Source organism: Lactuca serriola, chromosome 8 (genome assembly GCF_051521515.1).
Source record: "Lactuca serriola cultivar US96UC23 chromosome 8, Lser_US96UC23_V15, whole genome shotgun sequence".
NCBI lineage: Eukaryota > Viridiplantae > Streptophyta > Magnoliopsida > Asterales > Asteraceae > Lactuca > Lactuca serriola.
This window is the reverse complement of record NC_136415.1, coordinates 45277233-45294737: the sequence shown is the minus strand read 5'-3', so window position 1 is coordinate 45294737 and position 17505 is coordinate 45277233. Positions and strand designations below refer to the sequence as shown.

The window sequence follows — 17505 nt, the reverse complement described above, 5'->3', positions numbered from 1 at the left end:
TTATCGTAGCCGTCGGAAATCCATTACAAACAATTAGCGACAAGAATATACCGACATATTTTGGTCTGTTGCAATTCCCTCGGTAAAGCCTATTAGCGACGGATTACCGACGGTTTGGCTGTTGGTAATGCTCTTTTTTGCAGTAGTGTTGATATGCAAATTGAGATGAAACAAAGACAAAGCCAAATAGATTTTGCCGATGCAACAAAGGCAAGCCCAACTAGATATAACTCAAATTCAAGAACAATTACCTAAGCGGCCTTTATGAGACAATTCAACTTACCGCCGGTAATCTACAAAATAGTTCTTAGTTTCGTGTTTTTAAACACTTAATTAGTTAAATATTTGTAACTGTATGCGACACTTTTTATGTATTAGAATTTTTTTTATTGTAATGTTTATTAGTTGGTGGTTGAATATGTATATTATTATATGTTTAATGTATTCAGTTTTTTTTTTTTTTTTTTTTTTTTTTTTTTTCTTTCTTCTGTATTACTATAACAGAAAAAATCCGTAGGAATAAGTCAAATCTGGTAAGCCTAGAGCCCGTCGGAAATCTGTAGGAAATAGTTTCTGATGGAAATCCATCACATTACTGACGGATTACTAACGGATTTGGGACAGAAAATTCCGTTGGAACAACTGCTTTTTCTAGTAGTGTTCATCTCTTTATATGTTGTATGCCTCACAAGAAATGAAGGATCCTCAAGGGAGAAAACTGAGCTAGGAGAATGGATGGCAGGAAAAAATAAATTTAGGTTCACAAATTAATGGTGTTTATATAATTAATTAATTCTCATGGAAGAAAATGAAGCAGTATTAAATTGTATAACTCATAACTACTAATGACGCTGTATTAACTTGTACATATATTCGTTTACATTATATATCATGGTATAGGAGATAATTAATTGTTATATATATATGACCAAAAAAAATATTTAATCCCCCCTCCCCTTCCTTTTCAGGAATGATCTTGAAGACATGATTGCAATAATTATGTAAAAGTATTCAAAGAATATTGAGCATGGAGTGCACTTCAGGAAGTTAGATCCATGATGCATGCCAACACACTCTGGTTGATGCATGTGTCTCAGGTAGATACAAGAAATCTTGGTAGGCCAACCTTGTGACCATAGTCTTTAACATCTTCTTGAATCTGCCTTCGGTACTCTCCAAATGTGAACCTTCTGTAAATCGAACTTTCTTTATCACAACAACCAATGAACGATTCATAAGAAGGACACAAGAAGTAGGCTATGGAGTGCCTCTCCGCTTCCTGATTCACCGTTACTTTGTGCTCCACGCTTTTGTAAACGTCATTGCTCCATGCCTGCAAATTTCATATATTTTAGTGCTTAATGTCATATGCTTCATTGAATTAAAAATTATTGCACAGCTGTGTATTCCGTAAAAATATTCATGTTGTACAGTGATTATTCTATTACCAACAACTACGCTTTTTGGTTGAATAAAAAAATCACATATTCCCCTTTCTTTCTCTCTCCAATATTATTATACCTGACATTAGTTGACTTACGTTGCATGTCAAGGGCTAAAAGAATCGACAACTCTAAAAGTTCCATGTCGAATCAAATATAATAGGCATTATTCATAGATATATTATACATGAAAAAAGTCAAAAAAAATATAGTAGAAGGAATAATATTATCATCGATGTTATAAGGATACCGGTATATACAAATACAAATACAAATATTTTGATGCAACGAATTAAGATGCTGAAAGTTATATCTCTAGGCAATTTGCCTCTCGATTTGATTCACATTTCCTAGATGACTATCTATTGTTCGAATGGAATTAATAATATTTATAGATAGAAAGATAGGCCTCACCAAGATAACATCTTTGCCACATATTATTATGCCCATTAGTTTGAAAAGGTTTATATGCTAGAATCTGAATAAAACTTGTTCTTATTATTGCAATATTCAAGGGCCAAAAAAAAGGGTTCACCACATGCAAAAGGTAAAAGAAATATACCTGAAAAAGGTCACCAATGTTAACAACAAGGGCATCGGGGTTGGGTTTTACTGCCACCCATTTGGAATCTTTCATTAGTTGAAGCCCACCAACATGTTCATCTTGATGCAAAATTGTAAGGAAATCGCTGTCTGTGTGGGGGACAAGTCCAAAAACCTCTGGAGATATGGGGCATGAAGGGTATCGGTTCAGCCGCATGAAACAGGTGCTCTCATTACAGTTGTCTTCCCACAAACTTCGTCCTCCACCCATATTCATCACAAGCACTCGGGCTATTGACTTTGCAAGTTCTTGCATTGCATCAGCATATTCTTGCATCACTTCCCTGTGTATTAAAAATGCTAAGTTCTTAGCTAACTATATATTACTTTTATTCTTTTGTAAATTGTATTCAAAACAACTAAAGTATAATGATATTCCAATGTGGCTTTGTCTCTAATGGAAACATCTTGTCAAGTGGTTTCACTTTATGTGTAAAGGAATAATATATTCTTTTATTCCATTAATTTTAGCCGTTTATAAAATATTACTTTTCTTTCCCAACTTCGATTCTCTAAAAAAAATGTTATTCTAAAAACAGTTGGTTTAAATAAGTATTAGTACTATAATTCTAATTCATCATAACAACGAAAAGTTAGAAGAATATTAGTTCTTAACTTATATAAATCCAATTTAAATGAAAATTATATATTAAAACCGACAGGAGAATTATTTTTTCCCATTTTCGGGTAATGCGATTATCTATTTCAGGAAAAATATTATTTTATTCTTCAAATTTTTCTTTACAGGTATAAAAAAAACCGCAAGTGGTAGTTGCTTAAACATTTTTAATTAAATCATGTTTAACCGCACCTAGTGTTCTAATTCTGGTTTTTCAGTTGCATTTCCAGAGAATATAGAAGTGTAAAATTTGACTTGAAACCTGGAAATCTATCTTAAATCGTTTTATACACAATGTTGTTAAACTGTGTTTAGGTGAAAACAGTGGGGGGAAAGAGGAAGAACGATGATGATAAAAGAAGGGATTAATAAATGAAAGACAAAGCAATGCTATTGCTACCTCAATGAGCTGAACTCTCCATAGCAAGTTTCATCAGAAATCTTCGAAAGTGGAACATGAAAAGCTTCACACCATGATAGTTGTTTTGGACACGTAGCAGTTCGGTTTCCCCACCTATACGAATTATCAAGAAGCCCGGAAGCCATTTTCTGTTCAAATGGTGCTTTAAACAACTCAACCTGTACCTTTCTCATCCTCCTAAGAAGTTCCAGGCTTATTCCATGGTTAACAATCTGAAAGAAACCCCATTCAGCGGAAGCTTTACATATTTCAGATGCACAAGAAACGCTCTCTTCCTCATTCATGCTCCACAACCCACCAAGATCCACAAGGGGAAGGCCACATTCTTCCATCTCCTGTTCGTAATTAATGCGTTGCTTTGTTTCAACTGAATCACGAGACCGTTGTAGAAGTTGAGTATAGTCATGGAGGAGAGGTGGATTATGATTGGACTCTATCATTTTCACACAAAATCTCAGGTGCACGAATGTTTTTGTAAGTTTAATAAACAAAGAGGACTTATACAAGTATAGGACCAGAAAGAGGGGTTTTATAGTTATAGTTTCCGAGAAACTCCAAGAAGAAAACAACAAAAGGGTGTATGTAAAATGCTTTTCCAATAATTTATAAAGATCGGAAAAATGCAGAAGCGACAAACAGGGAAAGCATCCTAAACGTGACAAATGTCAAACTGCTGCAGTCTTGGAATTATATTGGGCCAAAAAGGACCAAGTCTAACAGGGTTACAGAAGATCAAATATTTAGCACCGAATAATGTTAAAGAATATGTTTTCTGGTGGGAATGGGCGCATAAAGCCATAAAGGAAACTGGAATAGGTCGATAGATCCAAGCTACGACTATCAATGAAAGAAGAAAAAGGGTCTCAGTCACATGGTGAAATCTGCATAGTACGATTAAAAATGAGCCATCTAAGATCCTTAAGAACATGCCAAATAACAAAGTGTGCATTGTCTTTGACTACCATGAAGTAACTTCACTAGGTAGTAATAATTTGTTTTTTTTTTAACTGTAAAAGAATTATCATGGACTAATAAATCATTGCCACAACATAACCATGTTCACAAATCTATAGGCTTGGTAATTTCGGTTGGTTCTAATCTTATTTCAATAGATATATAACTTTTTTTTAAACAGTGGAATTCATAACATACATATTACATGGAATAAACATCACTTGAAATTTCATTAATCATATGGCATGTCACTTGAAATCTCATCAATCATATGGCATGTCAAGACAATGGGCAGATATAGACATTTTCATAAAGCATGTGTTTTATTCAAAACATGAATAAAACTAACTTTGCATATAAAAACGTGGCATGCTAAATTTTTAAAACTATACTACTTTCTCCGTCTCAATATTATTGTCCACAGACAAAAAACACACAGATTAAGAAAAACATTAATTACCACTAACTTTATATAATAAAATGACAGTTTTGTCTTTACTTTGCATTTAATGTTCCATTAAATGTTTAGTTGGTTAAGTAATGAGGGGGTATTTTGGTAAAAATGTTATTTATTTTTAGAAATGGATTATTTTTTTGGGACAAACCAAAAAGGAAAGATGGACTATAATTTTGGAACGAAAGGAGTATTAATCTTGCCCTTTTTAACACTCTTTCCATAAAAAGGCATGCCTTCAAATAGAAATTTTATTGATAGGAAAAACTTGCTATCATATAGATTTAAGTGCTAATTAAAACACATAATATCCAACATAGTCATATAGAAAAATATGTTTTGTTATGTATTAAAAAATATTGTTACGTTCTAAATGTCAAACCAATTTTTTAAAAAAAAAAATATATGTAAAACATCAATTTTCCATAAAGATAGAATATCAAATAGGTTTAAAATCACAAAACCATAACATGTGAAATCAATGTATTTAAAACATCATAAGAAGCGGAAGTTTAAAAACATAATCATCTGCGATGGGCATGTACATGCGATACAGTCAAGCTGGAGCATTCCCATTGTCATGAGCACAACCTAAAAAATATTTAATCCATAACTGTTGGCAAAAAGCTTATAGAGTTCTCCAAAATACCATATATCACATTACATATACAATGCATATATACAAGGCTCATAGTCAACACATCGGTGGGCCTATAGGCATGCATCCATCATCACAAAGACTTGTTAAACTTCCACTCGTCATCAGCTCATACCCAACACCTCAGTAGGCCTATAGGCACAAGAATATTATTCTAAAGACATGTTGAACCTCCAACTACCATCCTAGTAGGCAAGTGGGCCTAAAGGCTTACAGTCAACTTCCCTTAGGATCACCACACACTAAGCAACAGACTAACCAACCTAACACATAGTCGTACCCTAACAGTACTCATACAACCTACCACACTTCTTTAACATCCCAAAATCACGATCAAAATTTTCATTTTTAAATTAAGTAAAACATTGGTTCATTTTTAAATTAAGTAAAACATAGTTTCAAGGGAAAACCCAAGTAAAGAAACCATAAGTGTCAAAATATAGTCATCCGAAAATTAGAGTATCACGAAAATGCAGAATCACGAAAACTGCCGATGAGAGTGTACAGTTAATCCATCGTTTTCCTACGATCATCTGAAGTACCTGAAACACGTTTAAATCCACAACTGTAAGCTCGAAGCTTAATGAGTTCCCCGAAATATCACATACAGCACAACATAATAAACAGTTATATGTTATCAGCAACCTTAGGACTATCAGCAGTCCTATTGGCTCACAGTAGCCCTATGGGTTATAAGCAACTCGGGGGACTATCAGCAGTACGAAAGTTATCAACAACTCAATAAACATGCATAACAACAATCAACAAATAAGATTTAGCTAGTCAAGCATGCACCTTGTTATGATATAGGTAATATAGTGAGAATACTCACCTTGCAAATAGCAGGCTAACACAACAGCTCTCTGATAAAGGAGGTTGTACTACGAGACACCTAAACACGGTATATATAAGTACCCTCTCAGTCTACACACTAAAACCCATAAGTTAACCAAAGTTAACAATGGTCAAAAAGTCAACTGTGAAAATCAGCCCTAGTTGACCCCCATGTCGTGGACACCCATTGGCCATGTTGTGGCAATGTTGAGACAAAACAGCCGTAAAGACCGTCTATCGCCACGTCGTGGTGATCAACCCACCATGTTGTGGGCGCTGCTCAGATTAGCTTAATACATTACGATCTTAATCTTTCAATCCACTTATTAGTACTTTCTAAAGGGCTTTTTACTCCCAATACTCCATAAAATCGTTGATTTATAGACATGCATGTCTTGAGCTCAAATTAGGCCAAAATGGTGAAAATGAGATTAAGATCTCCTGCATGGAACTCATAACTAATAACTCAATAACTCTCTAGATATGGGACAAAAGGCCACAAAGGAACCTCAAGGACTCATAAAGTTGCTAAATTAATGAAATCCTAACACTCAAACCACCTCAAACATGGAGGAAAATGGACAAAAATATGGATTTCGCATGCTTGGACACAAAAGATAGAAGCTTGAGGACATACAAGGGTCCAAAAGCTACACAAGATGATGAATGAGAGGTTTGCTTGCTAGAACAATGCACCAATACACCTTTTTTCTTCTTCAAGAGACTAAAATCACCACAAAGAGCTCACAAGGTCAAAAGTTGAGGTTAAAGTTTCTTCTAGGCTGAAATGGAGGTGCTGGAGGTTGAGGATGTGAAAACCATAGCCATCACATCCCTTAAATATGGCCTAAAACCTAGAAAATTAGGGTTTACACCCTAGCGGCCACCACGTCGTGACGATAACCTTGTCAAGTCATGGTGTGTAAGAATGATGCACGTTTAATAAGGCCAAGACCATGTCGTGGTGTATCCTCCGCCTTGTAGTGGTCATAAAAAAACCCCACATTTTACTTCTTTAATTTCCAAAAACATAAATGGATCGTTTACCTAGAATAGATGTTACAATTCTCCCCCACTTGAGCTAGATTTCAACTTCAAAATCCTCAACCGAAAATAGATCTGGGTAATGTCCGTGCATCTCTGCCTCAAGCTCCCACGGCTATATACAATGTAGAAAAACACTAATCAACTAAGAGGGCCCATGAAACCTATAAGGATATATGTCATAACACTTTGACGACAACATACTATGAACAACAAAACTAGACGAAACCTAATCTAATCAAAATCATCTAATTAGGGTTATATACCTTTGATTTGTTATAGCAAACAAATCACTTCAATCCGTTATAATTGTTGGTCTCGGAAAACTTACCACCAAAAGGATGATGCCTCTAATGGCTCACACTCAAACCCTAGAAGTAGAAGACATGAGACGAGAGAGGATAAGTGCAAAATTTCATTCATAACCTTTTAGGAAGTGAGAACCACAAAAATAATGAGTCAATGAGTCATATTTAAAGTTAGGCATGATAATGATAAACCCTCACTTGAATAATTAAATATTATATTTAATCTATTCAAGGCAATTATCCTTATCAGTTATAAGGAACATTCCAGAAACCCTAAAGGCTTCATGAAAATGTCCAACCCTAGGAATAATCTAGAATTGCTTCTTTTGTTGAACTATTGAACAATTACAATTCATCTGTTGAACCTTTAATTAACTCCAGTTAATCTCGAAATAATGTCAGATTAATTTTGATTAACAATTAGTCAATTCTTATTGATCTCACATTAATTTACTAATCATATAAATTAACAAATCAATTACATAACAATTGATCTCATATTAATTTATTAATCATATAATAAATTAACAAACTAACTTTTAGAATATATTAATCATTAGTATATTAACAAATCATTTATTGCAAATCATTAATCATATAATAAACTAATAAATTTATCCTCTCTATATAATTGTTATTCTAACCAAGGTCTAGGTATGAGGGCAGCCAAAAAGGATTTTGCTTCTAATAACAAGAATACACCAATTTAGTTATAAACTGTAGCGTCCAGAAAATTTCAACAAATTTAAACTTTTCAAAACGATCCTTTTTATAATAAAATGTTTCAAAAAATAGTGTTCTCAAACATTATTTGAAAATCAGAGTTTCCCAAGATCCAATCTGTTGTAAAACCAAGGATGTGTACGTTCATGCCTTCGCCTTGCCAAAATCATCAGAAGCACCTGAAACAATAAATTAAAACCGTAAGCATAAAGCTTAGTGAGTTTCTCCTAAAATACCACCACACAACAGATAACATATACCAACAAACAAATAGCATGCATATAGAGTCTACAGTATGACTGAACCGCCCTCACCGGGCCTGCAGTCTATCTGGCCCACTCTCTGAACCTTCAACATGTCTGGTCCGCCCTCCCAGGACTTAAGCCTGTCTTGACCGTTCTTCGGTCCTTCGGCCTAATTGATATGACCTAACGGGTCTGCATTCTATCCGGTCTGCCATCGGTCTGTTGGCATTCAGCATAAAACAGGACCGCCTTAACCCAACCAAACACAATATGTCGACATATAAACAAACATGATCAACTAGGCATATAATACACATAACAACAATCATACAGCTCACTATTGCTTACTAATCCTCTCACCACATATAGTCCCGCTACCAGCTAACCCTCATAGAATGCGTAACCACAAGTAACCAGAGGTGAGATAGTCACCCGAACAGATAGTCCTACTCTAGAGCCACAACCAAACAAGGAACAGGCAAGAGAGCCTAGACCAAGAGTTCTCAAGCTATCCTACATGACCACCGATAGTCCCTAAGGGAACTCCATAGATGATAGCCATCAACCACAAGTAACATACAGTTCTACAGGTTATTACCACAAAGCAACAGACTCCATACCAGGAGATAGATCTAACTGATCACTACAACATATCAGCATACTCAATACCAAAACACAGATCTAGCAGATTACTACAGCGTAACAACATACTCACCGGAACACAAATCTAATAGATCACTATAACATAACAGCATACTAAATATCAACAATCCAAAGAATGCATAACCATATATACTCAGAGGTGAGATAGTCACCCGGACAGGTGATCCTACTCTAAAACCACAACCAAACAAGGAACAGGTAAGAGAGCTTAGATCAAGAGTCCTCAGTCTATCCTACATGACTATATACAGTCCCTAGAGCATCCCTATACTAGCATATAATCAATACTAGTGGGCCGGCATTGGTGCCTTCGACCCACGAGTACAGTGAGGGGAAACTGACCTCGATGTGCGTGCAGAAATCACTGTAGCAATGAAGGACTCTACCAGATTCAACTCACTTCCAATCACCTACATTAAGATAATTGAATCAATACCAAATCACAGGTCATAGTCACTTGCAACAGTGACCACCTCACATGAAATGATGATTAGGGTTTCACATGAAATGACGATTAGGGTTTTCATATGAAATGACGATTAGGGTTTCATACGAAATGACGATTAGGGTTAAGTAAGAACACTTAACCTCTTAAGGACTTAATCACTTAAGGGTATGATTGATTAAGGTTTGAATTAGTCGTTTTTGGGTGAAATAATAGTCCAGACAACAACCCAAATACGCACCCGATTATTGCCCAAAATAGAGCTCCTCGATTCTAGGGTTTTTACATAAAATGATAACTAGGGTTAGTGTTCCTCACTTAACCCATTAAGGACATAATCCATTAAGTGGGTTATCACATCAAGTTAATTGTGGAGAATTATTAAATATTATTTAGATTTAATTAAAAGTTTAATGCGAGTCCCAACCAACTCCAAATTCGGGTTTTCTTGATATTAGGTTAGGGTATCCAACCCCTAAAGTTAAATTATTATCTAATTAAATAAATATTTAATTAATAAATTGGGCACCACCCATTTCCACCTCGGGCAGTGGTGGTCGGCGGCGGTCCATGGCGGCAGGAGGCGGCAGCCACCCACATACGGCAACGGTTTGAGTAATAGTTCCAACAATCTAACACACATACAATTTATTACAACACACACACACATACACACACACACTAGCACCAAGAGAATAAGAAAATGCCCAACACAACCAACAAAAACGGTGGTCGGCGGCGGCAGGAGGTAGCAGCCACCACCTCACGGTGGTGGTGGTGGTTTTTCTTCAGTTTCTGGTCAAGCAAACACACCAATACATGAACAACAACACAACACTCCCATACACGTGACACACACACACACACACTAATAAACGCACACACCCACCCACATATGGTGGTTGATGGTGGCAGAAAAACGGAAATGGTGGCAGACCGGCAGTCGCCACCATGGTTGGCTGCCATGGTGGTCTTTCTACTTGATTTTCCGGCCAACCAAAGCACACACAAACACCTTACAAGGTCGTAACCACAGCACACACACACATAATACATCACGACTGCCCCCACCTTTTCGGGGACAAACGATAGCCAGAGGCAATCACATCACTAGCATGAGGAACATCGACGATGGACGATCGGTTGCATCTCAGAAAGAAGTAGAGAAGAGAGGGGTGTACAGCAGTAACGTACACACATACAAAAACATGAACGCCACACAACCACCCGCTCATGATGCATGCGATTGACTGAAGAGTCTTGGCAGCGGGACAGCCGCCAGAGCAGCAACGACGATATAACGCAATGAACGACAGGGAGGAGTGGAAGGAACTGCACCATTACCAGATAAGGAGAGGTAACAGTGACCATATTCTCTTCGATCCTTGCTATCTCCGATAACCACATCGACAGTGGTTAGCTTCGCCAGTTCCGACTTCAACAGTAGAGGTGGCGACAGATGGAGGCGAGGAGGTATAAGGGTGGCGGCTGGTATATTAGGCTTATGATTTTTGTTTCAAAATGACCCAAGGGAGGAGGGGACTGACGGGTTTAAGTCCCGTCTCTACTCTTCAACTAAAATTTACATTTTCCACTTCCATTCCCTCCATCCTCATTCCTTTTCAATTCAAGTCCAAAAATTACCAAACAGCCCCCAGCATCCAGAAATCTATTCATAACTAGTCCAACAATTACACTTTAATCACCGATTTCCAGAATTTAACATTTAACTCCTTGCGCTAATACTCTAATAATTTATTGTAGATTAGGGCCAATATAAAACATAAATATATTTAAAAATATCAAAATACATCTCGGGGTCTTCGGGCTTATTATTTATTTATTTACTTATTTATTCATTTTATTTATTTATTTATTTTTATTAAACGGAATGTTACATAAACTTAGACACCTTAATCTAACAGTCTCCCACTTGGGTAATGTAACATCCCAATGTCAAGGTAATTTCAATTTCAACCCTATGTTTGAATGATATTGTATTTTAGCCTTTGGGATTGGAAAGGATTGAAAAATGACCCATAGTGGCAATATGGTAATTTTGTCTAAGTGTAATACGATGAGCATACATTGTGTACGTTAGGCGTACTAGGGAATGCGTAGTACGCTGGGCGTACACCATGTACACGAGGCGTACGTGAAGAATGTGCAAACCCTATTTTTTAGGGTTTGGTCCATATATAAACCCCATTATAGCCTCATGTCTCATTTCTTCATCAGCCTCCCTCCGTAAAAAACGATCCCAAGCAAACCCTAAGTGAGAAGAGTGCATTCTGAGGCCATTGGAGTGTTTTGGAGGTGTTCTTGAAGAAGAAGAGAGTAGTGAGAAGAGCTTGGATCTTGGATACATCTTGGATCTAAGATCACCTTCTTGTTAGTAACCTCTAGGAGTATAAAGTTCACATATTGATTACTACGTCTTGTAGATCTAGACATTTCTTCCTTTAAGACACTTTTTGTCCTAAAAATGGTAATTCTGGAGCATGGCATGTTCTTGACCCAATAATTCGTCCTTTCAGACCTTATGAGGGGTCTTGAGTCATAAAAATATGGTCTTGAGGGTTAGTTTCACTCCATGCATGTTATAGAGGGTCTTAGTACACTAAGATGTTGAGGGTTTATGTTTTAAGCAATTAATTGAATTGCAAAGTCATAAATTTGGAAACTTTATGACTCGTGATGGTATTTTAGCCTTAGACCTGACTTTGGACATGAAGATTCAGATTATTAAGCTCTTAATGAAGAAAGGGCTAAACATGGCGCATACGTTGTGCGTACAAAGTGGTACGTTGCACGTACGCGGTCATCGTCTCATAGGATGGTCAAACACCGAGTACGCTCCGCGTACAGAACAGTACGCCCAGCATACTCGGCTGGGTCGACTCGGTTGGGTTGGCTCGGCTGGGTTGACTCGTCTAGGTGTTGACTTTGACTTTGACTTTGACTTTGACCAACGTTGACCAAGTTTGACCTAAGGGTATTTTAGGTATTTTAGATTGTGTTTGAGAATTGGTCATTTGGATGGATAGGTGACGGTTAGAGTTGAGATTCGAAATCGGGACCTCATTAGTTATTGTTCAAATTGAGAGGTGAGTTTTCCTCACTATACTTGTGGGCCGAAGGCATCAAGGTCGGCCCATTGGACTGGATATCCTGTTATAAGATAATATGTTATTATGTTGTAGAGATATGTTAAATTGGTATCCTGGTATATACGATGTTATCATGCGATAGTGATCTGCAAATTTGTCTATTTGTCTGCTCATTGGTTATATATTTATCTATTTTGTATATGTCGACGTATTATGTTTGGTTAGGTTGAATCAGTCTTGCTTTGTGCTAAAGGCCTAGATACCCGGGGCGGTCCGGATGTAAAATAACGTATATTGCTATTATGGATATTAAAGGTAAAGTACAATGCAGAAAAGCGCTAAACAACTAAGAGGGCACATGAAACCTATAAGGATATATGTCAAAACACTTTGACGGCAACATACTATGAACAGCAAAACTAGATGAAACCTAATGTAATCGAAATCATGGAATTAGGGTTCTATACCTTTGATTTGTTATAGCAAAGAAATCACTTCAATCCGTTATAATTGTTGGTCTCGAAAAGCTTAGCACCAAAAGGATGATGCCTCTAATGACCCACACCCAAACCCTATAAGTAGAAGACATGAGACGAGAGAAGAGGAGTGTAAAATTTCGTTCATAACCTTTTAGGATGTGAGAACCATAAAAATAATGAGTCAAGGAATCATATTTAAAGTTAGGCATCACAATGATAAACCCTTACTTGAATAATTAAATATTATATTTAATATATTCAAGGAAGTTATCCTTATCAGCTATAAGGAACATTCCAGAAACCTTAAAGGCTTCATGAAACTATCTAACCCTAAGAGTAATCTAGAATTGCTTCTTTTGTTCAACTATTGAACTATTACAATTCACCCGTTGCACCTTTAATAAACTCCAATTAATCTCAAAATAATTCCAGATTAATTATGATTAACAATCAATCAATTCTTATTGATCTCACATTAATTTACTAATCATATAAATTAACAAATCAATTACATAACTATTGATCTCATATTAATTTATTAATCATATAATAAATTAACAAATTAACTTTTTAGAATAGATCATCATTTAATATATTAACAAATCATTTATTGCAAATCATTAATCATATAATAAACTAATAAATTTATCCTCTCTCTACAAATGTTGTTCTAACCAAGTTCTAGTTATGAGGGCAACCCAAAAAGTATTTTGCTTCTAATTACAAGAATATACCAATTTATTTATAAATTTAGACAACTTAATCCAACAGTCTCCCACTAAGGTAATGTAACATCCCGATGTCAAGGTAATTTCAGTTTCAACCCTATGTTTGAATGATATTGTATTTTAGCCCTTAGGATTGGAAAGGATTGAAAAATGACCTATAGTTGCAATATGGTAATTTTGTCCAAGTGTAGTATGATGAACATACATTGTGTATGTTAGGCGTACTAGGGCACACCCTAGTACGTGGGGCGTACGTGAACAATATCCAAACCCTAATTTTTAGGGTTCAGTCCATATATAAACCCCTTTATAGCCTAATGTCTCATTTCTTCATCGGCCTCCCTATGTAAAAAACGATCCCAAGAAAACCCTAAGTGAGAAGTGTGCATTCTGAGGCCATTAGAGTGTTTTGGAGGTGTTCTTGAAGAATAAGAGAGTGATAAGAAGAGCGTGGAGCTTGGAGGCATCTTGAGATCATCTTCTTGTCTCAAAAATGGTGATTCTGGAGCATGGCATGTTCTCGACCCAATTATTCGTCCTTTCAGACCTTATGAGGACTCTTGAGTCATAAAAATGTGGTCTAGAGGGTTAGTTTCACTCCATGCATGCTATAGAGGGTCTTAGTGTATTAAGATGTTGATGGTTTGTGTTTTAAGCACCTAATGGACATGCAAAGTCATAAATTTGGAAACTTTATGACTCGTAATGGTATTTTAGCCTTGGATCTGACTTCGGACATGAAGATTCAAAGTATTAAGCTCTTAATGGAAAAAGGGATAAACAGGGCGCGTACGTTGGGTGTAAAAGTGGTATGTTACGCGTATGCAGTCTTCATCTCGTATGTTGGTCAAACACCAAGTACGCTCCGCTTACAGAAGAGTATGCCCAGCGTACTCGGTTGGGTCGACTCGGTCGGGTTTGCTCGGCTGGGTTGAATCAGCTAGGTATTGACCAGGTTTAACCTAGGGGTATTTTAGGTATTTTGGATTGTGTTTGAGAATTGGTCATTTGGATGGATAGGTAACGGTTAGAGCTGAGATTCAGAGTCGAGACCTCATCAGCTATTGTTTAGATTAAGAGATGAGTCATCCTCACTGTACTTGTGGGTCGAAGGCACCAAGGTGAGGCCATTGGATTGGATATCCTGTTATATGATAATATGTTATTATGTTGTAGAGATATGTTAGATTGGTATCCTGGTATACAGGATGTTAGCATACGGTGGTAATCTGTAGATCTGCTTGTTTGTTTGTTGAATGGTTATATGTTTATCTGTTATTTATATGTCGACATATTATGTTTGGTTGGGTTAAAGCGGTTATGCTTTATGCTGAAGGACAAGATACCCAGGGCAGTCTGGATAGACTGTAGGCCCTACGAGGCGGCCTAGTTAGGCTAAAGGCCTGGTATGTGGTCCGAATAGGATGTACGCCCTGCGAGGCGGTCCATACATGCCAAAGGCTCGGAGAGTGGTCCAGATAGGCTGTAGGCCCTACAAGGCGGTCCAATCAGGCTGAAGGCTCGTTTATGCATTTTGTTGTTTGTTATGTTTATGTGGTGGTACTTTGGGGGAACTCACTAAAATTTTGTTTATGGTTTTAGTTTATTGTTTCAGGTACTTCTAATCATCACGGAAAGGCGAAGGCGGGATCATACACATCCTCTTGATTTATGGCCTTATGATATTGGGATACTCTAAGATAGATAAACACTTTGGAAAAAATGATTTTGTAAACATTTAATGATTTTGGGTTGTTTTGAAAAATCAAATTTGTTGTGATTTGTAAGATGTCACAGATAAGTCTATAATTACAATTGCAAGTACGACCTTGAACTAAACAACAAAGTGTGCTTTCCAAAGCCATTGTCGAACTCTGATTTAAATCAAATGTTGGCCCTAAGATAAGTGATTTGTTACTCCTTCATTCTGCAAGATATCGTATGGATATGAGACATGGATTAAAATCAATCTCATAATCCAAGATGTTGTTACTCGATTTCCATATTTATGACAACTGAATTCAGAATACTAATTGAACACATCAATTGAGTCCATGCTTGGCCAAGCACTTCAGATATTGGCAACAAATCATCAAGGGGGCCAAAGATATCACTTATCCTGTTAAGGAAACAGGAACGAATAAACTTTGACTACTATTGGAACCTGAAAGTGAACCTCTAGCAATCATCCAATAAATTCCGAAGTCAGTTTCAGTTCCGAAGTATAATTGTTCCAGAGTCGATATGTAGTTCGATGTGAAGACTTTGTTCGGAGTAGAAGATCAGAGAAGAGGTTCCGAAAGAAGTGAAGAAATTTTGGAATGGAGTTTGTGTCCGGAATGAAGTTTGTGTCTATCCCTCTATATTAATTTATTTTGTCATTTAGCTTGATGTAACATGTCATAGGACTTAGTCTCTTTTGTTTACTTAGATAATCAGAGTGTCAGGAGTAACTCTATTATCTGGTCCTATATATGTTTTTGGATTTGTACGATGTATCTTGTTCTCTTATTTATAGGAGCATTCAATGTTAAATTCAAGTGACAGATGGTTCAACCAAAGATAGGATTATTCTAGTTTACTTCACTTTCTATTAACTCTCAAATCATTTACTCAAACATTTTTCTTCATTTATTTTTACCTTTTTCATTATCTTCACTCTTCATTTATGTCTTGAATACTTTGTTGAATGCATTAACTCAAACTTGACTGGAACATTCTTTAGTTGCAGACATTTATCTTAAGCATTAACTCAAATTTTGAGTTTTCAAACCTTGTCCTTGCGCATCAGATCATTTGGTACTCACAATTGGTATCAGAGTTTGAGTGGTTGTCCTTTGAATCCATAAGATCATATTATAGTTGGTGTGAAATTACCTTGGTATTTCAACCCTTTCTGTGTTCAGGATAAAAGTTCTTCTATATACCACTTTCGCTTGAAGATATCGTAACTTCAATGGCTGCTTTGAATACTCAACAAATGTATTCAATGCAAATAGCAAATAGCGTGGGTTGCCCTACACGAGCCCCACTACTAGTTGTTGAAGAATATGATGATTGGAAAGTCAGAATGGAAAGGTTTTTACTAGGTAAAGAGAAAGGTGAAGCTATCTGGAGATCCTTCAAAGAAGGTCCTCATGTTCCAGTTAGAACAACAGTTAGAGATGCTACTGCTTAACTCATGGGTCAAGATGAAAATCGTCCAACACCTCTTACTACTGATGATATTGAAAAACTACATGCTGATCAAGTTGCTTTTTCTGAAATGGTGTTTGGTGTTCCACCATCTCTCTTTGAACACATTAAGTTGTGCAAATTTGTCAAAGAGATTTGGGATACTCTTCAAGATCTGTTCGAAGGTTCAAAAAACATGAAATACAAGCGTCTAACCTCTGTTGTCAACGAGTTTGACACTTTTACAACAACTCCTGGTAAATCAGTTGCCTCAGCCTCCAACCGGTACCGAATCGTGGTCAACAACATGACTGCTCATGGGATCATCTAAACTCCCTTGGAGTACAATCTCAAATTCATAAATAGCCTAGGTAACGGATGGGGAAACGTGAAATCTTGTCTTCAAAGCAATGGATCTTTGAAGAAGTTGAAGCTTTACCAACTATTTGATGAACTTCAAGATCATGAATCAAACATTGCCCAGACCTTAAGAGAACTCTCTAGAGGTCCTCTTGGTCTCGTCAGTTCCTTTGAACCACCTATTTCAACCCGGAACCTCAACAGATTCCGAAATCAGACAAACCAAAAATCGTGTGTCATA

General features: G+C 36.6%; 1 protein-coding gene across 1 annotated transcript; it reads right to left on the bottom strand.

Annotated features, from left to right (window-relative positions):
- Nucleotides 1-821: 821 nt before the first annotated feature.
- Nucleotides 822-3632, bottom strand: LOC145068565 (gibberellin 2-beta-dioxygenase 6-like). Its single transcript, XM_079015545.1, has 3 exons — nucleotides 3065-3632; nucleotides 2005-2329; nucleotides 822-1333 (listed from the first exon to the last, which is right to left on the bottom strand). The coding sequence occupies exons 1-3, from the start codon at nucleotides 3523-3525 to the stop codon at nucleotides 1094-1096; spliced, it is 1026 nt and encodes a 341-aa protein (XP_078871671.1). The 5' UTR covers nucleotides 3526-3632; the 3' UTR covers nucleotides 822-1093.
- Between the last annotated feature and the right edge of the window lie 13873 nt (nucleotides 3633-17505).